This window comes from Rhinolophus sinicus, chromosome 13, assembly GCF_057876585.1.
Source record: "Rhinolophus sinicus isolate RSI-liver-muscle chromosome 13, RSI-T2T, whole genome shotgun sequence".
NCBI lineage: Eukaryota > Metazoa > Chordata > Mammalia > Chiroptera > Rhinolophidae > Rhinolophus > Rhinolophus sinicus.
Genome location: NC_142513.1, coordinates 56,627,174 through 56,654,358, shown reverse-complemented (window position 1 = coordinate 56,654,358; position 27,185 = coordinate 56,627,174). Strand labels below are relative to the sequence as shown.

Genomic DNA, 27,185 nt, shown 5'->3' with positions numbered 1-27,185 from the left:
TGGCAGTGGCAACGTTCCTCATTTGTTCACTTTCAGCATGCCGTGATGAATGGAAATTTACAGGTGCTCAATTAACTGAGCTTATGGGTTATATCTACCTTCAACTAAAATAAAATGAAAAGGAGACTTATACAAATTCCTGCAAAGAATTGATGGCTCTACGGCAGCAAGAATAACAATATTAATACTAATCACTAACCAGCAAACAAGAAAATGGCAAATCTGACTTCTCTTAGCCCTAGAATGAGCTCTCTGTAAGTGTAATACAGGACACATGTAATTTTTATGTTAAACGTATATCCCCCATGTGAGAAGGCTAAACATGTTTTAATGACAGATGTGCATACTAAAACGTCTGTGGCAACTCCTCATTTTGCTGGTAAGTTACACAGGAAGTAGGGCAAAAATGTGTGATATCTGCCCACAAAGATGCATGAAGATTTAGATGAGAGCCGTGAGGTTTTTTTTTTGTAAAAATTGGACAGTAAAGCAAATAGGGCTACAGACAACATTTGGAGGATAATATAATCCACAAAAGTCATTTTACGAGAATGTGAGCGATAAAGCCAGTCACTTAACAAGTCACAACGTGGATAAGAAAGTCTGTGGGCTATGTGTTAGCTGTAACTTCTGTCCAAGAAAGCAAGTGAGTGGAAATTATTATTGCAGTAACTTTGAATCTGCTCAAATAAACTTACAATTTTCACATTTTCACTATTTTTGGTAAGCTCCACATAAGGGGATACTCCACCCAATGACTGAAAACAAGGCCATGTCAGGACATCATGGTCTGAGAAGTGCTTTGTGGGTCTGAAGTCGTGACTATTTTGTCCGAGCTGGTTGCAGGTATAACGGGCTGATAACCACCTCAGCCCTCTGGGTGACTGACCTCCAGACTGGCCAATTCTGAGCGTGAGCAGCCTCCCTGACGCACCTTGGTGTGTGTTACAAGTATGATTATTTCCTATCTGTGGAACAACACAACGTTCAGACGTAGTGTCTTGGAGCAGGGGTCTCCAACTGATGGCCCGTGGGCCAAATCTGGCCCATGAGCTACCAATGGTTTTTACAGTTTTAAATGGTTGAAAAAAACAAGAGTAATATTGCGTGGCACATGACGATTACATGAAATTCAAATTTCACTGTCCGTACACGAAGCTGGACTGGGGTACAGCCCTGCTCATCGGTGTACGGAGGGCTGCTTCTGCACTAAAACGGCAGGTTCAGCAGTGGTGGCCACAAAGTCTAAGACATCCGCTATCGGGTTCTTGACAGAAACAGTTAGCTGCCCTCTTGCACTGGTGGGTATCTTATCCAAACCAGGACCCGTGCTCAGGTAACAGACTGGGCTTGAAAGTGGTTTGAAGCAGGTCAGCAACAGGTCAATATGGACCATCATCTCTGCACGGAAACGTACTGTCCCGGGCTGTCTCCACGGCTCGATGCTGGTAGACGGCTGACGCTTATACCAAAGTATCAGAATGGAAACTGCACATACATGCCCTGACAAGGGAATGCTGGGTAGTGTCAGGGGTTGAGGCTACAGAATTGTTTTGATTCTGACACAGACTTCTGGGCTAGGCAGTGACGTAAGGACAATAGAACAGAATGTCTGAAACCAGGGCTGCCTGAAAAACCATATAGGCTCTATGTTCTACGTCTAGATTTTATTTCGTCAATGTGTTAAGAAAGACATAAAAAGGGCGACTTCTCCATATAAACAAGGAACAGATAAGGGGTGGGATGGCCAGGAAACGAGAAAGGAGCTTTCCTGAGGCAAGACAGTTCCCACCTTACAAAGAAGCATGTCTCTTACTTGCACAAGTGTAGGCATCTTTGGTGGTGAAGGGCTTCGTACACTGGCTGCAGCTGATGGGACCCACGACAGGAATGGAGCTGAAAGAGTGGCCATTGAGAATCTTCTTGTCCTTCTCCTTCTCTTTAGAATCTTTCTCCTTCTCCTTCACTTTCTCTTTCTCTTTTTCCTTTTCCTGCCAAAGAAAAGAAACAGTTAACTGCACACTAGAAGGCCTTCCCTTTACCTGGGCAACCCAGATGGCGTACGGTCGATGGTGGTTGGCAAATGCTTTGGACAAACGTTAGGAGGACTGTCCCGGGCAATTTTGTTTTTATTCACTGGCGAGCAGTCGGGCTATGTGAGAAAAACCACGGGAAGGCTGGGCCGGCACAGCAGTGCTGTCGGCGGCTTGTTCAGTGGTTCCTTTACGGACACACACAATGCCCAAAAAGCAACACTGGAAGCAGGCTTCTCATGCTGGAGAGGGGGTGCCTGGGCCACCGAGGGTTCTCCGGAAGCCACAGCACAGCCCACACAGACAGCAAGAAATGGTTCAGGGCCAGCTGCAGCTTGGAGCGGAAGAAAGGATGGTGGCAATTCTGGGACCAGCCTGCGGGGGAGGAAGGATGACTAGGGAGCATACAAGTTACTGGGGTTCCTCTGACTTCCGCACACCCCTCACACATCCCAGGGGAGGGCTCGGCTCTTGAGGTTTCCCCCGTACTCTAGCCGGAAACATTAAGTACTCCCCACATACACAGGTTCAGTTTTTACTAATAAGCATTGTAAGGTTCATAGTAACTTGGGCCCAATTTTCAAATTGGGGGAAGGAGGAACTCTGAAAGCTGAATAGTGATGAGTGCTAGATTCTTAATAAAATAGCTAAATCAGTCAGGGACATTCCAGGGGCACCCTACTCTTAGGAGGCTACGACCGTGGGCCAGCTGCGCTCTTCAGAAAAGGTCCTTGAGAAGCACTGTTAGGCAGACCATCAGCTGGTTAATCAATATCAACTGAATAACTTCCTTTCAAACCAACTGAACTATGAACTACAATTCACCGAGGTAGGAAGAATGCCCTTAGCAGCTGCCATAATCACTAACTGTGGGGTACCCACTTTCTGGGGAATATACTACTATGATTATTATCTAAACAAATGCCTTGACAATGGGTACCCCAAAATCAGTGGTCATGACCACTACTAAATAAATGCCATACATTCTGAATCGATGCCTTTTACATACAACTCCATCCGATTTGACAACTCTGAAATAGGTAGGGTGGGCATCATGCTTTCCATTTTATAACTGGAAAGAGAAAGATGACAAATGCTGGCTAAACGTTTAAACAGTTACTACGTGCCAAGCATTGTCATAAGCAATTTAACATGTATTTTCTAACACCCCCATGACGTAAGTATTAGTTATTATCTCCGTTTGACATCTGAGGAGACTTAGGCTCAGAGATGCTTACTACTGTACGTATTTGAGGCCACACTAATAATTACCCAAGCTGGAATTAAGAGCCGGGTCTGGCTGACTCTAAAGCTCAGTCCCATTCACGCCACTCCAGCCAAGAGCTAAAGAGGTTTGTGGACTCACAAAAGGTCACAGAGCAAATGAAAAGCAGGACCCAGGTCTTCTGACTTGCTACTCAGAGCCCATCCACTATACGGTGAATGTTCACCAAGTCTGATTCACGGTGAAGGCCCTTTTTAATAGAACACACACATACAATAAAAATCTAAGAGCTGAACTGCTACACTTTGGAACTATAAAAAATAACGAGAGGAAGGAAGAAAAACAAACTACTGTACTTCACTTTACAAAACAGGAAATTGCTCTGGGTGAAAATTAGTATCTACTCAAGTACATAAAGCTCTTAATAAAAATCAACAATAAAAAATGCGTTTTCCAAGTAATGTCTTTTTTTCCCACTACATTTTGCAGAAGGATTTTCCGTGCATAAAATGTTAAACTGAAAAGCATCTGACTTTTTGCTCAAGAATGAAAAAACATGCTCCAAGAGTAAAACAAATCTATGGCAACTTATTCTCTCAAACCTTGCAACGATTGTCACGTCTCAATACATAAGAAATAATATCCTCATCCTCTGCAACGACTCAAAGTAGTCCCTCCAAGGATAAAAACAAACACAGTAAACTCCATTGTCTCTTTCTGCGTTTATTAGAATTTAGTGCCTTAAAGAAGTCAGGCTCTTACCTCCCCATGTTTTGGTCCTATGAATCTCACTGTTATGTGGGGCACTTCATGAAAACGACCCCACTTGACCGACATGATTCGACCCCCATGCCATGAAATGTGCGCTCACAGAAGGAGAGGCAGAGCCCAGCAGCTTGATGCTGCCATTAGAGAAACCGTAAGAGGAAGCCAGAGACAGGTTGAGAAAGGGAAGGAGGGAGGGCTGAGGCGGCTGGTTTCCTTCACACAGCTTAACTATTTGAATGCTGTCAGTAGAGCGACTACCCTAGCTGCAAAGGACACAGGAAATGAAACAAAACTAATTCCCCAAAACACAGTGTCTATGGATTGTGCTTAGGTTGAAAGACGGGAACTCTGCAAGGACTGGGGCCAATTTTTAATCACTGGACGTTATGGAACACATCTAACCTATTTCAAAATGAACTCATTTCATTAAAAGCAGTACAATTCTTAAGAAATGTTTTAGTGAAGTTGCCGACAGTACAGTGATGATCGGCTATTTCATGAAATTTGACTTTTCCACGTTTAACAATTGCCAAAGTGCTTTAACTGTGGCCAGCAAAATAGAAGCAACCAGTATTTAAAGGGAAACACGCAGATAACAACTGCACTCAGACACTGAAGGAAAATAAGTTTTCACTTTTCTAAACCTTCCGTTTTCGACAAGCAACTACAAAATTAAAAAACCGGAGAACACTCCGGACAATTGTAAAACATGTTGCAATAAACCAACTGTCACAGACCTTTAATCAAAGGACTGAGTGAAATAATTAGATTTAAAACACTGACTTAAGCCTTTGCAAACACTCCTCTACTCCAGTAGGCACCTTGGAAAGGCTGGTGGGTTTAGTCCTGTTTGATACAGACCATGAAAACTAGGCGTTAAAGCTGAACGTCTCGTTAGGAAGGTATGGAGTATATTAGCGGCTGTGCAGGAATTTAACTCTTCCAGCCAAACGTGTCTACTTCAAGTCAGACTAAGAATTTCTCTAAAACATTTCCAATCATCTCCTAGACTACAAAGAGGCAAGCAAACAGAAAATCAGTGTGCTGGGATGGTTTGAAAAGGGGCACTCCCCTTCCTCTCTGAACGAGAACACTATGCACAGTGCTGCTTAAACATTCTGCAGCAAGAAACTTTGCAGGAAACAGTACTACCTCTCAAAGGCACGACCAGACAAAAGCAGAAACAGCCCGTCTTCCTGTTCTACTTCCTGTAAAGGCTCTCCCCTTTTTAAAAACACATTCGATATATTTAACTAATCACTCATGCTCATGATTGCTAATTCCTAAAAGGACATGGGAAGAATCAGAACTCCATTTCTCAAATCATGTATGTATCCCAGTGCTACCGGCAAACCACATTACGCTGGAATGTAAACCATCTGCCACCGAGTGGCTGGCTTTGGGCTCCTCTGCATGTTATTTAACAACTGTTTACCACATACATTAAATTAATAGAACAATTAACATACTGACTAATATATCTAGATTAATACTACAAACTATTTTATATGCCTATACATCATGATTGTTTATAAGGAAAGTAGAAATTTCCAAACCACTTTTAGAGACTTTACTAAGACTTAGGGGTGGCAATTTAATATAATCTTCAGTAAATGCCGAAATTTTTCCTTTAAAATAAGTAGTAGGGATGGTTACATCATACAAAGATTAAGAAAAGCAGATTAGATGAGTTCTAATAGTATGTCTTTAAAAAATAATTTAAAAGAAATAAAAATGTATTATTTTCATTAAAAAACTAGCGTTACTAATAACACCTATAGTAACATTTCCAATTTGTTTAACATAATGGAGAAGTATCATTATTCAATAGTTAAGAAAAATGGTAGAGTTAACATTATCCCACTAAGAAAATACTTCCTTATTTTTGTGTTATCATTCAGAGAATGAAACACTTCTGCATGGTTAAGCTCTGAAGTGGCTACAATGGCATATAAAGACAGGTTATTTAATGTAACTTAAAAATGTGTTGCTTCACTATTTCCCCCTATTTCTTACTATCTTTTGGTACATTGATAAAGGGCAAGCTATTCTAGTGGAGGTTCTAAAACAATCTTATTTAAGGTTAGCTAGTAACAATGACGAAAGGTGACTCTTAAACTTCTCAATGTATTTGGCCACTGGGATACTCTAAACACCTGATTATGTGAAATGAACTGCAATCCAAGGTCACCGATTTGCAATTTTTTGAGTTTCCATTGCTACCAGAGATAGCACAAGCCTCCAAAGATTAAATCTTGAAGCCAAAAGATAAAGAGGAACCATCTCATTGCAAAAGAGTTGTTGTCATTTTGACAAGAGGCCAATTGATCCAGTTTCTGCCAGTGATAACTTCTCTCTAACACAAATTACCTTCTTTTCTCCTGGCCTTTCTCTTCATCCTTCTACTCCAGGCTTTTGAGATTATTACAAGAGTTAAAAAGAAAAAGATAATGTTTAGTAACAGACTTTGTCTAAGGGTGAGCATGAAATGAAAAGCACTTCTTGCTGGAAGTCAGAGCACCCTTCTCTGTGCTTCAGTTTATAAATAAGAAGGCTGGAGTGAGACTTTGTTAAAGGTCAGCTTCTGGTTTCTAAATTCAGCCTTACATTGTTTTATTCAAATCTGCGCATTGCCTCATCAGTGCGATGAGTGGCGTAATTCACTATTCTGGCCCGAAAGTCGGTGTCACTGCAGAGATGGATACAAAGGGGGCTCGCCACTTATTTACTGGTCTTCCGATTAAAACTTGGTTTGAAGAAAAGATCCCACAGTTTAGAAACGAACAACAGAGATATGTTGAAATCATCCCAACAGATAATTTTTTCAAGGAAAGACCATAAGCTTTACTTCTGCTACGTGCTTGGTGGCACCGAGCACAAAGCTGGGACCACAGAAGTCACTCCTGACACCTGCCTAACTTACACTGATCTTTCCAAGGAGATTTCTTTTCCTGATGCTAACCACTACCCCAGGCTCTGCCTTAAGCCTTGCCGCCAATACGCAGAGTACCAAGCAGCATTCTGCCTTCTTTTCCCTTACTTTTGAATTGTAAAACAAGGGTGAGTATGAAGGTAGGACTTAAGTATGGGATTATTTTAGAAACAACTTGCTAGACTCTTTGCATCCTCTCCTGTTTTTCCTGATTGCCCACTTTCTGTCCATTCCGCACTTAGGCTGGAGAAGTCAAGAGAAAACACGATTCTGGTGGCAGGTTTTGTGGAAAAACTCCTCTGAGGGACAAGCAAACCATATTTGCTAAAAGAAAGAGATCCTATTTACAAAACCTAGTAAAAAAAATAATAATAATACATGCTCTATTTCTACCAGCCTTCTTAACTGAGGGCATAAGAAGCTTTGGTTTTTGTTTGTTTGGTTTTTGAGGGGGAGAAGTGTGAGGAGGTGGGTGTCCTTTACAACAGGATTCTTGACTGTCATGTTTGTTTACTCCCTTACTTCTAAGTAGGCAAGTATGTACCTGTGTATGTATGTAGATCCCCCTCCACACACACACACACACACACACACACACACACACACACGCACGCGCGCGCGTGGGGGATATACAGTGATGCCTTGCCAAGAGCTCCTGAAGTGATTTGCAGTAGTTTTTACTTGTTTCTTTCCTTTGTTGGAGGTTGGGTGAATAGTGTGTGGGGGAAATGGAGGCAGAAAGCTTTTCCCCAGCACTGGGAATTGGTACAAGAAAGTAAACTCCTTTTCCTCCTTTCTTTTTAAAATAGATTAAATAAAAAGATAAAAAGATTAGAAGAATAGTTATATCTGTGTGGTGATTTTTATTTTTTTATTTTTATATGTTAAATATTCTTATAATGAGCGTGAAAAAAATTAACAGCTAGACAAAAAATGTTTACATGTGTTATTTTAACATCTTAAGCACAAAAGAGGATCCGTGCAATACGCTCCCAGTTAGGGAAAGGATCTACCTTCTGTGGGACAATCTTTCTAACCCTCAAGCACAAATAGAACTATTTTCAACCCCTTGATCTTGGCATAAAATCCTTCCACTGTGTTTTAAATCTGATTTACTGATTTCAGCATTATGGTTGAGAGTATGAAATTTGAAGTCAGAAAGACCCAGATTGGAACCTCTGTTCCCCATTAGGGGCATCTCACTCCTAGAAAAGGGAGATGGTAGCTACCTTCCAGGCTTGTGGAAAGGATACATAGGGTAACGTATGAAAACTTCCCAGCATACGGTCAAAACTCAATTAGTGTTATTACCTTTTTTTGCTATTTTTTTCTTGCCCCTTTTTTTTTTTTTTTAAATATTATGCTCAGAGAGTATTTCTGACTTTATTTCCAGGTGTCCCCAACATTTAGTTAGCTTTTGGGTGTGTAGAGGCTGTGACAGGAGCCTCCTGATCAGCAACTGGGAGGAGGGAGAGGGTGTGGTCACATGAGGATGCCCACTGAGGTACTTACCTTGCTCTTCTTACTGCTGGACATTTTATTCTTGATGTAGCTGAAAGTACGACTGACTTTTGTTCCACTCTTCCCTTCAAAATCTTTCTTGGAGGGGCTCTGTGGCAGGAAATTGTAGTTCTCTTCTGTTATACTAAATAAAAACAAAACGACTGATGTTTTAAAAAAGACAACAGAAGTTAATTTTTAAAAACTAAAACACTTTCTATGTAAATCTTTGTAATCATCTTTGTCATATGTTACTTTAGCTACAAGTCAGCTTATATGCTCACATGAAAACAGGAGACAGAATAAGAGATGGACAGAGGCTGCTGAACGGTTTTCTACAGTAACATCTGAGGACAGGGCATATACCACGGAGCCCATGGTCTACTGCCAAAGCCTGGCCAGGTTTCCTAGTAACCATCACTAACATGTCAGTAATGGATTTTCTGTGATCTGATGTTAAATAGAGGCTGTCAATTATTCATTCATTATTTTATCTAAAATTTCTCAATCTAAAATAGCATTCAATTTACAGACTTTTTTGCATCAAACAGGTGCTTGAAAAGAAACCCATGAATATGATGGCATGACGGGCTTGTTAATAAAGGTTGCAAACCAAGGCATTTTTATGACCAAATGCATATTCAAGTTCCCTGATGGCACAAATGACACATCTTTTTAAATCTTTTGGCACACTGGACAGACAGTACTGTGGACTGGTGAACACTGCCATATATAGTTACAGGAAGGAATATACTGAGTGGCAGGACAGTCGAGACCAACTGCAGAAAGATTCGTTTTAGGAGTTTCACACAGATTCAGATGTTATCAGTCGACTTGTCAGGAAGCCTATGTAAAACCTAAGTCCATCCATGATGGATGGGTCTGGACCTTAGGAAATTCACAATGATTGATTTCCTCACACAATGCTTGGCACTTATACACACAGTCCATTATATAGAAAAGGAATCTATTTATGCTACGTTCCCTAGGTGCTCTAGAATAGTTATTTAGAACTTTTCCAAAGAATAGCGTTTACCTCAAGGGTCTCAGTGAGAGAGAGCAGACCCCCGTGTGTCCTCATAAACAGCTAAAGTCTATTTAGATATAAAGTACTGTTTATAAAATAAAACTGTCACTAACACAAAGGGAAAATGGTGTGAAAAGCAGTGCTCTAGGAAGGACAGAGCATCAATAAAATATGACACAAATGCAAAGAGAAGCATTCATACTGAGAGTTCTGGATCACTGAGTTACAGCTGATGCCTTTGTGAAAAGAAGGTAAACTTTGAAACAATTGCAAAACAGTCAGAACCCTCAATATGTGTAAGTTAGAATATTTAATCTCATAACATGACAAGAGGAATATAAAAATAAACAGTGAGTCAAAACAGAAATCTTGTGCCTGTTGTCAAGTAAAGAACCAACTGACTTAACTTGCACAGAGTCATGTACCGTAGCCACGCACACTGAAGAAAACAGCTTTGAAGCCTGGCAGAGCAGGGAGCAGTGCTGCATGAATGTGCATTTAAGTTTCCCCTTATCCGTGGTTTCGCTTTTCAAGGTTTCAATTACCCACGGTCGACACAGTCTGAAAATACTACGTGGGAAATTCTAGAAACAAACAAGCTTTAAATTGCACGCCATTCTGAGCAGCATGGTGAAGGCATCCTGCTTAGGCCGTGCGTCCCCACACTGTGGACGCTCCCTGCCAGCCAGTCACTTAGTAGCCATCTCAGTTATCAGATTGACTACCTCGGTATCTCAGCGCTTGCCTAACCCTTCTCGTTCCTAAAGCTACGTCACAATGCCTACGTCATTCACATCACTTGACCTCATCACGCAGGCGTGTGTCATCCCACAAGAAAAAGGGTGAGTCCAGTACAATAAGAGACTTTGAGAAAGACCACGTAACCTTTAGTACAACATATTATCATTATTGCTATATTTTTATTAGTCACTATTGTTAAAATCTTACTGTGCCTAATTTATAAATTAAACTTTATCATAAGTATGTATGAATAGGAAAGAAAAATACAGTATACATAGGGTTTGGTACTCTCCATGATTTCAAGCATCCACTGGGGGTCTTGGAACGTATCCCCTGTGGATAAGGGGGGGACTATTATATGTACACACACACACACACACACACACACACTTCATGAAACAAAATGTTGATAGACTTAGGAATTAAAAATCATCATAAGCAAAGAGTACAAGTCAAATAGACGTGTCTTCTCACATGAACAAATGCAAACAGTAATTTTTATCATTAGGATCGTGCAAAGAATAAAAGTAGAAAACCGTTGAAGCCATTATTTAAAAAGGATAGAACCATCATTACAAACAACCTCTAGCCATTATTCCAAATTTATCACTCAAGGAAGAATCCAATGAGCTCAATTAACTTAGTCTACTTAGTTAAATGTCACAAGACATTTTGGATTCCCTGCCCTTCATCTTGGAAAGAGGAGTAACAACTCAGTATACAGTACCTCTCTGTCAGATTAGCGCTCGTGTTGTGGAAAAGCCGTGAATCTGGAAAACAAAAATGGCAGAGAAAACATTAGAACCAAAGGATTGTACCCGAAGGACAGATAAACGTTTGAAATGTCTACAGTGACACAGATGAAGCAGAGATCGCATTTGAAAGCCAGTGTGTGGTGCCTTCTCCTCCTAAGCAAGGGTTTGGAAGAAGGAAAAATCAAACTTGAAACCTCCAAACCAGAACTGGAAATAGGCAGCAATAGGGAGTGAATGTCCCATGGGGGAAAAAAAAATTTAATCCAGTATTCAAGTAACTGAACAAACCCCAAATCACTTTTTTTTTCTAATGTTCAAACTTAAATGAAACATGTTTAATTTCTATTCTAATCAAGCGTTCAGTTCCCATGTGCCATCTTCCTGAGATGATGCCACAGGAAGAATACAAAACAGGAAATTAAACATCACATTCTGTAAGCTGTTAACTTTGCTTTTATATATTTCTATAGTAATAATCTAGCCAATGTAGATCCGATATTTTCTAGAGCCTTCCTGGAAATGGGTTAGTGATTAGAAAGGAGCAGCTGAGCTGGATTATGAGGTCTGGGCTGTCACTAATTTGGGGTGAGATGACTGGACTTCCTTTCCTCATGTGTCAAAGTGGAGGATAACACAGACGTTAACATCCTCTCCAGGTTGATACTGATAAAATGAGTAGCGTAGAGGCCTTCTTCCTCCTTTCTCAACTATCAGACCATAAACTGAAGTGGGTGATTAAAACTCAGGCAAAAAACAAACAAACAAACAAACAAAAAAAACTCAGGCTAAGTCAGCAGGGCAATAAGAGCAAGCAGAAGAAACACAACTATTATTCTATTTCCAGCGACAAGTTTGAGCTAATTTAAAGGAGGACCTCACGCACAGAATGCAAAACGGTTTCCAATTGTTAAGAGCTCAGGGATAGAAATACTTTCTGTGTCTGATTCCAGGCAAACAAAGGTTGCTCAAAACCTTTGAGGTTGGTTTCAAAGATCTCTGAGATTGCTGTCAGTAAACTTTTGACTTGTCAGAGATTTAAAGATGTTCCACTACCAGGTTACCAGCATTTGAAATTCTTAAAACTCCCAAATTGTTCTAGATTCTGAGTACAAATGCAAAATTGTAGTTATCACTAAGTTAAGAGCCAACAGATGGGACTAATGCATAAGAAAGTTAATGAATTCTGAATCTTCAGAAGACTGTGTTCTATAGTTTTTTTCATTTTAAACCTATTTGGGGTTCTTCTATTTCACTTATAATGTATGGTAATACAACAAGCCAAGTAAGAGGGAAAGAAGATCTGACCCCCAGCTCTGCGTGATCTAGGTGTGAAATCATCAGCATTTTAACCTCAGGCTGCCTTAATTTATTACATTTTGCCGTGTATAACATACATTATTTTGCCCATATTTGTGAGGGAAAAATAAGGGTGCGCGTTACATGTGGGTAGTACTAATTCTGTATCTGTATAAGTGTTTTTAATTCTTTTATTTATGCTAATGAGTTAAAAGTGTAATAATAAAAGAATGCTAAATTTCCTTTATCATACAAAAAACAAGTACCTAAATATAAACATATAAAAATGTGAGTTAAAAAATTAAAATAAAAGATTTTTTTCCCCTGAAACTTTGGGCCAAAAACGTGGGGGCGCATTATACACGGCAAAATACGGTCCTTACACACACAAACAAGACCCAAGAATATGGTGTTAGAACTTGCTCCACCCACAGGAGCCCTGAATGCCACGAGCAGCATTACATCCTCTCAGCTTGCGGGACACCGCTGTACACTCAAGCAATTACCTCGCAGGTTACTCCCCAGTCATACGAACAAACTGAAAATAAAATCCATAATGAAGAGAAATACCAGCCAGCACAGAGCCTGGCCAAGAACAGGCTCCCAGTAGATTTGCGTCAAATAAATTAAAAACTGAATAAATATGTCATTGAGCACTGGGAGATCTACGCCTCCTATAAGCATTTCCAACTATCTTTCTGATGAAGAAATTTTCCTTCATTTACTATGATCTCTTCATTTACTAAGATCGTACTAAATGAAACAGTGATGAATCCACCAAGGCCTCTGAAATTCCTAAAGTGTCACGAGGTTTTCAGAGCATCTCAGGGTATCTCAGCATCTCAATGTCACTTCCATGATACAATTACAGACAAAAGCAAAGACACCTGTCACTGAAATTGGCCTGTGAGGTATTAGAGTAGGTAAATAGCCTATTGCAACGAGACTTCTTTTTAAAGGCATGACATAACCTGCAGACCTAATATATTACCATTCCAGGGTTGGAACCACTAGCTGGACGTGGTTAATATTTTTCAAAGTGTGTTCCATGGAACACTACTCTCAGGAGATGTGATACACAGTCATGCACATATTGTGGAGACCTGGTTAATAAGTTTGGGAAACACAGCATATTGAACGCTGCTTTGGTAATCAACAGTGTACACATTACCATTTGAAACCTGCTTAAACCAGTTTCCTAACTGATGTGGCCATGCTCCAACCCCCTTCTGTTTCTTCCTCTCCCAGCCCGACATAATTCTCACCGGTATTTCTGAGTTTAAGGAACACATTTCGAGGAATGCTGGATACTTCATCCAAAGGTTTCTTCAAGCTCCTATACTTTTATGATTCCATCATTAGGATTAACAGAATACCCAGAGTTGTCATAATTTCCTATCAGTGACAGCAGAAATACCATTGGGACCTTTGTTTTCTTTGCCATGCTGACCTATTTCCCAGTACATTACAAATACTTTGAGATGAAACAGGCTTCAGAATTTCTGAACAAAGCTGTAAGTGGATTTTCACAACTTCTCACCTATTACAACTGGCATAAAGTGAGTATCTTCTTGTGTGCCTATTTACCAAACATCTTTTAATTGTGAAAAGGTACCGAACGTATAAGACCTCCACGTAAAGGAAAATCACTAAATTTTGTGTTATTGCACCTAAGGCACTTGCCTATAAGAACAACGCAAAAAAGTCACCCTGAGCTTAATATTCTTTAAATATTAAATTTTAATATTTAAATATTAAATAATTAACTACTTAAATATTGCTGACACTTAGGGTCAGCAAGCAGTAGGGAATTCGGGAGCTCAATCATATGAATAGTAATTGCCTGAGACGTGTATTAGTTGTATAAAATTGAGAAAATTTATTATTTAACTTTATATTAGAAATGGTTTTCCCACTAAAAACAGCAATCCTAGAGTATTACAGAAATCTTATGCAATCAAAAACAGTGATTTTCATGAAAGGGGGGGGTTCATTCCCTTTCCGTTTTACTAAAACTGATACGATACCCTATAAAGTTTTTGAACTAGGGATTATCGGCTAAGGACATATTAATCTGAAACCTGCAAGGCAGTAAAATGACTGAAAAATGAAAGTTCTAAAGGAGAGAAAACAGCAGGAAAAGGTGAGAAGAAAAAAGTTTAGCATTACCTTTTAAATAATAGATTGGTGCAAAAGTAACTGCGGTTTGGCAATTATTTTTAACCTTTTAAACTGCAATTATTTTTGCACCAACCTAATACCACAGGTGGACAGCTAGATATCTGTCCCATGAGACAAAATCAGTGAAACAAGAAAAAAATGAACATTACATCGTCAAATGGAAAGTTTTGTGAAATCAATACTCAGTATTACAAAAGGTACGAGGTGGGATGGGAACACCTCCCTCATGCCTTTGAAGATATCTGTGCCCGGGGATGATATCTCGTGTCCTGGAATCAGGCCACCGGATTAATCAGTATAGGTGGGGTGCAGAAGACAAAAACTGTGTCACCCACATTAATTTTCAACACAAAGCATGAAAACAAACGGTTTAGAAAGGACAGCATGCAGGGTGATAAAAGTCCCCAAACAATTTCTTAGCACGAAGCCTACAGTATTTTCAGCACTGGCCAGACGCTGGAAAGCAGCCACTGGACACCAAAGCTGCTTACTTACTATGCAACCCCTCCTCCTCATCAGTGGAATGAGAAGCGCCAAGAGAAAAGAGAGTTTTAGACTTAAGGAGGCGCGGAGAGATGCTGACGGAGAAGGAGACCGGCCTTCCGGGCTGCAGCTGCTGCTGGGCTGCGAAGTGGGTTAACAGGACACGTTAGAGCAGGCACAGATGACACCAGGACAAAGCAAAGGGCACCTCGAACCCATGTGGGACAGAGTAACGTCACTGGCTTGGACAGAGCCCGGAGAGTCTCTAGGTGAATGATGTAATCGATTCACATTTTCATCTTTATTGTTGAATGTGCAGAATTCTAATGCAACTTAAAAATATCCACCAACAAATACATACTTGTTAGATTATGAAAACGGCAATTACTTTTCATGGTCATTATGGATAGCTGGAGGGTGTCTTCCCTTCCAAGTGAAACCATCTGGAGTAGTGGCGCCCACCCCTCAGATTCTGTATCTGGCTCTCTTCTCCCTCACCTGGAATCTCCTCATATACTCCTGCTTCTTCTGCATATGATACATGCTTGTGACTCAGCGTTTTCTCTATTCAAGCCAGATCTCTCCTTTGAGCTCGGCTCATTCACCTCACTGCTCGCCGTGGGTGGGCATCCCACAGGCAGCTCCAACTGAGCAAGTACAGAGGAAAACTTCCCTCTTCCTCCAGACCTGCCCCTCCTCCTATACTCCTTCATGTGGCCAGCGGTACCTAACATCTAACAAATTATTCCAATAGAAACCTGGGCACCATCCTTGCATCCTTAGTCCTTTTAGACTTTTGTCTTCTAGAATTCTCTGAACATCAACTTGTCCCCTATTGCCACTGCTCCAGGCCCTGGTTCAGGTCGCCAAATGCTCACACTTTAATCCTGCAATTGCCTTTTAATGCTCAACCAGCCTCAGTGTGGTCTCTATGAAGTGTTTGAATCCATTTACTGATCAACTTAAATCACTCCACTGCCCTGATAAGAAGCCCAAATCCCTCTGTCTTGCTTTCCACATATAGTTAATTCACCTAGCAAAACCCTAGTTTTCTTTTGTTCTCAGCTTTGATATTACTTATCCCGAAATTAAAGCGTGTGTATACATAATATGGACTTTATATACACACCTAATGACTATGAATATATTCCAATCTTGCAATTTAATCAAAAAACCAATATAAAAAGGCTATTTGCCTGACTAAATTTTTGTTCTGACATATATTTGTCTATGTTACCTTCTCCAAATAGAACTTACATAGGAAAATGCATGTATTCAATAAATTCTCATCCCACTGTCCACAGTTACAAAGAGAGAGAGAATAAGCAGAGAGAAAACGTCACTAGCACTGACGTCTAACTTCCCAGAGGTGCGCCCTGATCTTGGGTCACGTGCATCATTTATCTTTTTACATCTGGGGCATAAAAACTGTAAATGGCATAGTTCAGCTCTCAACACTGACTGATTTCAAAATCCAATGCAAATACTCAATCTCATGCTACCATGTGTCCCCGAAAATAAGACCTAGCCGGACAATTTAATGCGTCTTTTGGAGCAAAAATTAAAATAAGACTCGGTCTTATTTTATTGTAATATAAGACCAAGTCTTATATTCATTTTTGCTCAAAAAGACACATTAGAGCTGATTGTCCAGCTAGGTCTTATTTTCTGGGAAACACAGTAGGGTTTCCATCAAGGCATGTATAAGGGTCTTGGCCAACGTACACACCAGGAGTGAAGGTGTAAGGATGACCCCAAGGACGAGTGAATGCCATTCTTTGTGATAAGAAATCACCCAAAATGAAGGGGGAAATGAAATCTCATTAAGAAGTCTGTGAAGTTAAAACACCTACTGGGTATAATTCTCCTCCTAACATTACCACCACTAAGGAGCTTAGAAATCTTCCAGGGACACCATCAATCAAGCCGTTTCTCTACGGTGTGTAGGCACCTTCGGGGTGCAAGCAATGAAAAGTTTAGAAACAAAATGATTTTGTATAGTGAACGTGAAGTTTATTCTTAAGTTCTAGGAAGACGGTTAGCTCCGTCCCCTGGCAGTCTGGGCATCTCCACTTAATCCTCTGATACAATAGGGGAAATGCTGCAAATGCTTCGTAGGGCGGTTCCTCTGAGGGCAGCCCTCTGGCATGTTCCCGCCCAATGCAGGCCGCATCAGCGCCACTCTGATTTCCAGAAACCGAGCTGGCAAGAAGCATCCACCATGTTCCCCCATCAGCACAGCAAATTGAAGACACGAAGTAGGAATCTTTCCCACCCACTGTGCTTCCTACATAAGCAGTCACCTGTCTACTTTCCACCCCAGACAACGGTACTGAAATATTTGAGTCACCACCTTTACTCAGTATTTTCCTCTACATCAATGAATTTTTGAAACCGATCCCAGCTTAGAAATAAAGCTACAAGTTTGCCTGTTCTTCTAATCTAGCAAATGACCCGAGACATTGTAGGCAACAGCTCTGTGGATACACCTTTTTCAGAAATGCTCACAGCTAGAAAATACTGTGGGGGAAGCAGCTAATTTCCTTAAAGGAAGAAGATGGAGCAAAGGTAAACGCTGGAAAGTAGGGAGAGAGATTGATTTTAGAAAGCGTTTTGTTTCTAGACCAGCTTGTGCATAAAACACAGCCACTGAAAGACTGCGGAACGAGGTCCTAGTTTCTTTAACGTTGTGTAAACTCTGGTAAGAGGAAGTGGAGCCCAGCTCTGTCCTGGGCACTGAGCTAACTCACTCCATAACGACAACTAATGCTTATTATAAGCCAGGAAATACACGAAAGACTTTAAGGAAATTCACATTTAAGCCTTCTCCCATTATTATCCCTGTGTAACAGTGGAAGCTTGACATGGAGTTTCACAATCTAGCCCAAGGTCACACAGCCACTAAAAGTGCTTACAGTAAAACATCAGTTAAAATATTTGAAGAGTAAAAAAAAAAAAGTAAAAAAAAAAAATTTGAAGTGTGCCACACACTTTAGGCTTTAAAATCCCTGCGCAGATTTTAATTATGATCCTTTCAGCAAGGAAGACCATGACCACGAGCAGAGATGAGCCACGCGGCACGTAAGCAATTTGGAAATGAAGATCTGAGTCTGCGGCAAATGGAGAATCATCCTGGTATCCTGGTGCTCAGGGGCGTAGCACACGGAACGGAAGTCCTACTCTTCCATTCCACAGCCAGAATTTTTACATCTGCAAAAAAATGTATCATGCTCGCAGTGCAGAATTGAAAATACGGTTGGGAAAAGTAGCTGTGTAAGAGGCGGGACGAAGGGGAGCTAGCGTCAGTCAGTGCATATCGCTAACTTAGGGAGTAAGTGGGGCTAGTGAACGCGTTTATGACCTAAGGATTCAAACGTGCATGAAATGCACACTATCCATCGGAATGAGGTACCCTGTTTTAGCGAAAGGATTACACGCTGGCGTAAGCCTGTGCACTGGACAGCAATGTGCCACTGATTTCCGTCCCCCCCAGCGAGCCCAGCAGAAACTCTGCCAGCAACAGGAAGCAAAGCTCCATGTGCCGGCACCTCTGGCGCTGTAGGATGGTGTTTCTTGGGAGTCAGCCGCATTATTTATAGTGTTTGGCTTGCAACTGAAAACATGGTAAAAAAAAAAAATCTTACTTTTTGGAGGAAAAATAATGAAGTGTTTCATGCACGAGCAAGAGAGTGTGTCACAAAATAGAGGGAAAAGATCTTTCTTTGGGACACACTCTACTGGTATCAGGTACTTGTGCTATTGGGGGAGAATCTCCACCAGGCCCCCGTACTTGCACACAGCGGGGCTGTCTCACTAAATGGTATCTTCCTGCCTGTCTCTGATCACTGAGCTCTAACTCGCCATGGTCATCAAACCCACGATAAACTGCTTTGTGACCATTTTCATTCTATCAAGCAAAACCTGTAGCCCAAAGCCAAATCAGAAGAAAACCCACACCCACACAAAGGCAGGAAAAGCTGTTTGGGGTATGGTTTTGTGAGTTCACATCTGGGCCTTTGAGAGTCAGTCCTCATCGGGCAGCTCTAGTCAAACAGGCCGGATTCGTCCTGGAAGTGTTATCACATGAAAACGAGGCCACAGTTACTAAAATCAGCCATCGGGTCTTCATTCTACTGTGGAAATTAAAACGAGCAGGCCTCCCTCCCGTACATCATGAATGGAGACATTAACGCAGGACAGCCACTTCTGTCCCTAACCATTTTAACACTGAAGAAACACCAGACAGAGCAGGACAGTTTATTTACTCCCTTCGCTATGGCATCCTGAATAGACGGTCTTTTGGCAAAGAGGTCATGTATCAGTGCACCTTCGATGAGAATTTAAATCTTTGTATCAAGACCTCACACTGCCACCACCCATAAGAAAGTCAGTATTTTAAAAATAAAACAAGAAAGTGGGGTTTCTCCACGAACGAGCTGTCTTTCTGCGGCAAACATTTGGATCCGATGCACGTGTGTTTTTGTGCATCTTTCATTTGCAAATGCCCGGTGCTTATGGACGTCAGGCATTTACGTAACTTTCACAGCCCACGACCCTGAATTTGCATTAATCAGTCTCACATGTAATCCTCGTGGCACTTGCTTAACTAAAACTCTATCTCCGTCTTTATCCTTAAAGAACATGACATTTTTTGAAGAGCTCAGGAAATTAGTATTAGATAAAATTTGGATAAATACTGTGAAAAAGAAAAGAGAGAGAGTATCTGTGAAACATAAGAACATTACGTCTAACTTATTCTCAAGTGTTTCAGAAAAAAGTTTATGGGAAGTGACAGAGAGGGAGAGAGACTGACAAACCAGGTGTTAGGATTACATCTAGGGACTCGCGGTAAAGAACAGATGGTAATTCTTTGTCCTGTTTTTGAAACTGTTCTTAAAGTCTAAAATTATTTCAGAATGAAAAGCTTTTAAAAACATGTGTCAGGTTTAGGCCCCAAAATATCATGACTTTAATGTATTAAGGAGATTTTTAGGAAGAAGAGGAAGGCCACAGAACTGAACTCTGTCACCTTTTCTGTTTAAATCATGAGTCATTCATTCAGAGGAAGAGGCACGCAAATTCTGGAAGGTCATGTTGTAAGGCCTTAAGGTGAGAAAAATGACGGGAAAAGTGTTTAAAGTATAACGTATTTCATTTTAAAAAAGGAGTATACTCACTGTCCAACCCAGGGTGGCTGATTGTCATTAATGAGATGGACTTTGTCAACGGAGAAGAAATGGCGGATGTACAGTAATTAAAGCCCTGTTGTTTGGATCTGTGACATGTCTGGAAAGGAAAAAAAAAGGGGAAGAACCGGTCCTAAGTACATGCTCTCATATTTCAAGATAAGCACAAAACTTTACATTCCAAGCCAACCTAGGGAAACGAGGCAGTACCTGGGGTGACAACAAGGGCTCTGCAGTCAGACAGACTTGGACTGACGTCTGCCCGGCCACGTAACAGCTGCAGAGAAGTTACTTAGCTTTTCTGGGCCTTAGTTTTCTTATCAGTAAAATGGGGAAATCCATCCTTTACAGTGGTTTCGTACTCCTCACAATACCTAATCATGCTTCAAACTTATAGTACGTGCTTCACAAACATCTGCTGAATGCATATCAGATAAAAATAATTTCACTAGCAATATGAAACCACGTACACTTCTTGTTCTTTGAAAATCTAAGTATCTCTTATGGAGATTATTTTGATCGTAAAGACTTAGAAACAGAGATGCAAGCAAAAAGTGTTTCAAATCACAAGCGAAGCAGCCATGCGTCTGGAAAGAAGCCTAAATCTCTTTCATTTCCTCTTCTAAGATTAGATTGCTTCTACATGGGGGACTGAAATTTGATAATTTAACTCCCCGGTAAATTCACAGCAGCTTCAAAGCCATGTCACCCAACCAGGTGCACACGTTCCTGTAGCAGTACCCCCGAAAGAGACAGCCAGTGTTTACCAGTACACTTCTGCTGTTTTGAGAGCCTGTTCTAAATTGTTAACTTTAATTATAAATCCCTTCCCCTCATAGTGGGCTGAAATCTGACCCCTCCCAATTTGCACGTTGAAAGGGAAGCAATGAAAATCCGTTACTAGCATAAACTTGATTCAACTGCCCTAAAGACTTCTGATTATTTAGAGCCTGTTTCGCATGTCACCATGGAGTCTGAGGCACAGTTGCTATGTTTCAAATACAACTGTGAGGTCTGAAAAATGACCTCAGGGAAAAGCAGAGGCTTTCAACAGGAAGTTGGCTGCAGGCAACTTGTCCGGATCACAGATACAAGCAGCTTCAATTCCAGCTCTGAGTTTGCACAGGAGATAAAAGACTCTGGGTGAGCAGAGTTCCAGGAAGGTGAGACACAGCAAAATTCCTTTAGGTTTTCAATCTGATTTTCATTAGGCCTAAATTCTCTTAGGCCATCAGCGCTACACTGGTTACGGAGCTAATCCTCTGGTACCAAATTTATACTTATTCACATCATTGCGACGTAGTAGGATGTAATAAAAATTAAATTTCTACACAAAACCTCAGTCACTTATTCAAAGTACAGGTTGCTTAACATTTTTGCACGCTTGTTTTAGAAATGTATCACTGTATTTCTACCTAAAACTTTAGTCACCTATTCAAAGGCAGGTGTGTCACTTTGTGTAGAAATGTTTCATTTCTGTATGCCCCCTGGAATCCTCTCAGAAATCGATCCAAAGTCTGCTTTGCCCATGAGGAGGAAAAAGGACTGAGGGCAGCGCAGGACGCTGTAAAAGCACGTAATTCAAACTCTCAACTCAAACACTCCACGAGGGACTGTCGAAAACAGCGGGTGCTATGAAGCGCTTGAGAAGAAGAGCACTGAGAAAAAGTCGCTTATTTGGCAGACAAGGAAATTTATGATCTTTAAAAGAGGAGTTTCAAGCGAGTGATGGAGGACGCTAAGAAATCAGCAGGGGTGAGAATAGGAAAGGGAGGGAGTGTAGATGAGAAGTTTGGCAGTGATAGGAAGCAGAGACAATAAATAGTTATTTCCTAGACAATGTGATGAGACAAAGAAGAAGAAGAATTATTTTCTAGGAAGGAGAAACTTAGGGTATGTTTTTGAGAACCAGGAAATTTAATAATGGTGTATAACAGACTTCAAGACTCATTTTACTATTGGAGTGGTAAAAGAAGACCTCAGGTATGAAGGAAAAACTCAACTTAATATCCTGGATACTTTCCTAATTTAAAAAAGGTTGCTTTGATGGACTATTTAAAGCTATGCAGATTAATGATATTCTTTCATTAGCATCAAGTACTAAGAACTTGCTCTGTGCTGGGTTGAGTACGTTATATAATAGCTATTAGCTTACTGTTAACTTAAGTCTTGCCTTCCTGTTCCTAATAGGAAGGCGTATTTACGGAAATGAAATTCCTTTTTTCCAAATTAACAACATACATGCATTTCAGCCTTACCTGCTGACCAAACATCCTATGTTCTCTCTGGCCTGATTCCAGATCCTCTTCTGAAAGCGACACCAGAGAGTCACCCCGTTCCTCACCGCCGAAAGGGTGCCTGAGCTCTTTGGTGTTTGCAGAGTTTACTTCTAGAGAAGAGGATGGCTTGTTTCCAACACCAGCTCCTCCTGTCAAGCCTTCCAGACTGAAACTGAACACAGAGCACGACAGTTAGTTCATTCTATTTCCGAGTCTCAGAAAGGTGTCTCGTGGTGTCTCCCTTGCTCCTGTATTATTTCTATGACCCCTGGCAAAGCTGTCTATAAGCGCAAGGCACAGGTGAGCACCACCTACCTTCCCCCTCAGGTCCTGGTGTGGTGAGAAAGAATACTGCACTTAGATTTTCTCACCCCATTCGACTTATGGAAATGTTGAAGCATTTAAGGTCATTTTCGTGATTTTTTTCAATATGCCATTTGGACAGACCACATTTCCTCACTGAGCTTTTGTGTGTTTTCCCTTGATCTTTGCCTGAATCTAACTCTGCTAATGGTAAAGAGAAAACACGAGCATGACTAACTTTTAGGAGGCAAACTGGGAGACTCAGACCTACCCCCATGTCCATTAAGTGAACCGTTATAACTCGACGTTCAACTACAGCCTGTTGAACTTTATTATAAACACACAGGTATGCTCCCCCCCAGCAAACCCAACTGTCCCTTCTGAGCATTGTCATCTGTGCACACTTGGCTGGACAACAAGTGCTCGACAGGTTTCCTGAGAATTGTTAGTCGCAGACAGGCACACAGGACACCTTAAAGAACAGAAGCTGAAAAGCTACTAAATCTAAGAGTTTTAATTTTTTGTCCTGATATTGACAAAGGGGGGGGGAAAGGGCAAACTCAGGGTTTGGTATCCAAAATGGGATCCCTGGAATAAAGAATTTTGAGGTTTGCATAGTAAAAAGCATTTTCTGTAAGCAGATGGCTCCAGAGAGAGGTTGGACTCCATTGCCCTAAGGGTTGCTAGCAAGCATAATTCACAAAGGTTACAACAGCAGTGGAAGCTTCTTAAAAACAAGCAAGATCTCAAAATACAGCTGTAGCTGACCATGTCCTCAATGATGAGCAGATGAATTGTATCTGAAGAGATACTGAAGCTATTTAGTGATTTCTGCTCAAACTGTACAGTGAATTGCTACAAATAATTCACCAATGCCAGTCCAGAAAGGCTTGTATTTGTTTTTTCTGGTTCACAAATTACTTACCATGAATTGAAACCATGCCTCTTGGTTTTTTTAGTGGGTAAATTAAACAATAGACATTGTTTTATTTCAATATGACAATAGAAATCACAACTAACCACAAGTAAATGTCTCTGTAAAGTCATTTTTAGTACCAGGAACAATAAGACAGGCTAACGATGAAGAAATTTAGTTCTCTATTGTGAATTATTTGTAAACCCTGAGAAAACTAGATCTCTGCTTACCACGCAACTTAATCTTGAAAATATTTTAGCACTTAAATCTGGCTGCTGAGCTGAGACAAAAACATGAAATGAGGAGTCTGTGGACTGCAGTCTAAAGCGATCGGTAGATTTGGCAGCGTTACAGAAATTAGTGCATCTATAAGCGGCCTTGCTTCTGTCTTTGCTTTGCTCAGGATGTGGAAATTCCCAGGATCTGGGATTTAGGACAGACCAAAAGAAAGAGAGAAGTCTTCTACCACACCATGGAGCCAAGTCTGCAGAAAACACCAAATCCACAGCCCCTTGAGACACACAGGATGCATCAGGGAACATCACCCGACGTCTGGGCCGTACCCCTTCCACTAGATTAGTGATGCCGACAGCGGAGCCAACTGAACGCTGCTCACAGACAAAGCGGGCCGCCATATGCATTCCAGCCACAGAGAAGCCAGCTTCAAGCCAAAGCCCAGATGCCCTATTTTCTGATTCCCCCTTTGGCGGCTGGACACGTAACATACTGTACCTTCTGTAATTAAAGTCAGCGCTCAGGGCAGCAGAGTATTGCACGCCAGAGGGACACCAGCTCATACTGGGGATGACATCAAAGGCAGAGACAGAAACAGAGGGAGAAAAGAGGAAACAGGGGTGGGTTATTGGGTTTGAAAAGAAAGGGCATAGTCAGAGACGGATGGATTTATCAGAACATCAAAAAATTAGAATGTCACATTGATTTACAATGTAGAAAAAGCCTAGGAAAAAAATAACACGGAAACTTAAAATTGTTCTCCCGATGCTCATCCAGATAAGGTGTTGGAAACGACTATGTGCTCTCTTTACAGGATAACAAGTCCAAGCTGAAACCCCATTCCTTCTAGTGAATGTGGAACTGAGTGTCCCCCCCTCCCCCCCGTGGCTTCCTCTTCAGGCACCTCCGCCATTGGGAGCCCACCAATCTCTCCACACAGCCCACGACTCCCACACCTCCCTGAGCACAGCATCTCTAAGCCGTAAGTAGAAGGAACAACGACAGACGACACTGGGGTAGGCTCAATGTGTCATCCGTTTTTTCATGTTTCCATTAAGGATCCATAATCTCTCATGACACCAACACTCAACACTCACACTCATCTTCCAACCCAACTAACCAGGCTCTTATGCTAAATATAAAGCATATAACAATGGTTACAGTTCCCTGTATTTTAATAATGAAGGGATTTAAAAAAAAAAAACAACCCAAAAAACAAAAAGGAAGGAAGGAAGAAATAAAGAGAGAGATAAAAATTCTGTGATACTTAGAAATGTGTCTTTCTAATTTTAGGTTTGTATCCATTTTCCCACAAGATTTTAAAAAATCCGTTTGTTCACCTACTTCCTTGGTTATCTCAGTACACATGCTCACATTCATTCTCAAGCATCAGGGGCAGAAAATCTGGAGTTGGAAATGCTAAGTAATTATAATCAACTGAAAAACGACCAATTAAGCTACTTTGTAAAGGGAACTGCATTAATAGTTCAGGATTTTTGATTAACAAAAGCTATCGTTTAAAAAAATACACTGCTCCTCTTTGGGCCTTAAAGTTCTAAGTGACATCCTTTGTTTGCAGAAGGGGGCGCACGTAAAACCACTCAGTTCCCTCCCGATCTCGCAAATGGGAAGCCCTGCGGCCACCCCAAGCCCCGCCTGTCTTGGATACAGTCGTCCTTCCTGGTCCATGGTTTGGCTGTCCGTTGTTTCAGTTACCCACGGTCTAAATATATTAAACGGAAAATTCCAGAAATAAACATGTCATAAGTTTTAAAGTATGTGCCACTCTGAGCAGCATGATGAAATCACGTACGCCCCTCCGTAGGCCGCCGGGGACGTGACTCATCTCTTTGTCCAGCGGCTCCATCTGTGTATGTTCCCCACCCGCTAGTCACTTAGTAGCCATCTCGGCGATGATCGGATCCACTGCCGCGAGACTGCAGGGCTTCTGATCAAGCCACCCTTGTTTTACTTGGCCCCAAAGCCATTCACATAATTTCTATAATAGCACATTGTTATAACTATTCTATTATTAGTTGTTGTTATTAATCTCTTACTGTGCCGAATTTATAAACTTTGTCATAGGTATGCAAATACAGGAAGAATCATAGTATATATAGGGCTTGATACTATCTGAGGGTTTTGGAACGTATCCCCCATGGATAAAGGGGGGGATTTTGTTTTGTACACCTCATTTTGCTTTGTTGACAAGTGGGGGTTTTAGACAGAGGAAAGGAGACAAGGAAAATGGTGGGAGAAAAATAAGAGTTACCCCCATGGCTCTTCTAAAAGTAAATCTCTAATATCATTTTAAAACAATTTAAATAGTAAAACATTTTAAATCAGATTAAATTAATAGTATAAAGCTCACAAGTGCAAAAGCAGAAAGTAGGAATACACAGCCGAGGCACGTCTCCATCTGGTAAGCAAGATCAGACAACTTATAATGCATTTGTGTGAGCAGAAGCAAGCCTTGATATAGTTTACAAGCACCCATGAGACTCAAAGTCCATTCTTTGAAATTATTAACTTACTTGTAAATACCCAAACTGTAAATTAAAAGGCATACTGTACCCTAAATAGCCAAATTCTTATTAAAAACACAATGTGGTTAATCAGGAACTGAATGTATATTGCCACAGAATCATTCATAAAAATGATCTCCTGCTACAGACTCAAACATCTCTTTACTCTCAGAAATGATAATGGTATGAGACTGGGAAGGAATTTAAGATGAAGAGAATGAATAGCAACAGGCAGAAAACAGACGGGCACACTGCTTTTCAAGGACATTGAAGAGGGCACGAAAAATGCCCTTCCTTGGAGCAGAAAACTCCTTTCACAACTAAGCATTTTTGAGAGCATTCCTAATTTCCTCAATTCCTCAGTTCGTGGGGGTAACATTTAATGGCTTTTTGGCTTTGTTTTCAGATTTAGGAAGTTCTAGATTAAAAAAAAAAAAAAAACCCTGCCTTTTAATACTTGTTGGTTGGGATGTTTCTATTTTACTAGCTAAGGCTGACTACTACATTTAAAAGTCTACCTCACGCCCTTCCCACAGAATGTGACTAAGCGTCACACTGCCATGGGTGCTGTGGCGCCTGTAGCTACAGGCTAACTCGGGTCACATCATAAACTTGTCGTCTTCCAGGGTCACTAAGGGCCTGGGGTTAAGAAATTCATACTAAAGAGCTTTAATAGAGAGCTACACGCAGCTATCTCGAAAGGTTTTAGATACTTTCACTGAAAAAAAGGCGTTTGACTTGTTCTCCTGAAGAAAATCTTTACCAGGTCATGACTGTCTAAGACTCATGAGACTATCTGAG

At 40.9% G+C, this 27,185-nt stretch overlaps 1 protein-coding gene across 19 annotated transcripts in view; it reads right to left on the bottom strand.

Moving 5' to 3' along the window:
- Window positions 1–27,185, bottom strand: part of AKAP13 (A-kinase anchoring protein 13) — a 253,883-nt gene that overhangs the window by 41,073 nt on the left and 185,625 nt on the right. For 8 of the 19 annotated variants that reach the window (XM_074317388.2, XM_074317391.2, XM_074317390.2 and 5 more), the window contains 7 exons: window positions 24,358–24,423; window positions 22,386–22,578; window positions 20,119–20,227; window positions 14,954–15,082; window positions 10,954–10,996; window positions 8,471–8,603; window positions 1,817–1,991 (listed from right to left, as the gene is read on the bottom strand). In XM_074317388.2, the coding sequence (XP_074173489.2) occupies window positions 1,817–1,991; window positions 8,471–8,603; window positions 10,954–10,996; window positions 14,954–15,082; window positions 20,119–20,227; window positions 22,386–22,578; window positions 24,358–24,423 (848 nt within the window). The remainder of the gene's footprint in view (window positions 1–1,816; window positions 1,992–8,470; window positions 8,604–10,953; window positions 10,997–14,953; window positions 15,083–20,118; window positions 20,228–22,385; window positions 22,579–24,357; window positions 24,424–27,185) is intronic. The other 11 variants (XM_074317397.2, XM_074317398.2, XM_074317403.2 and 8 more) reach the window with 3 other exon arrangements.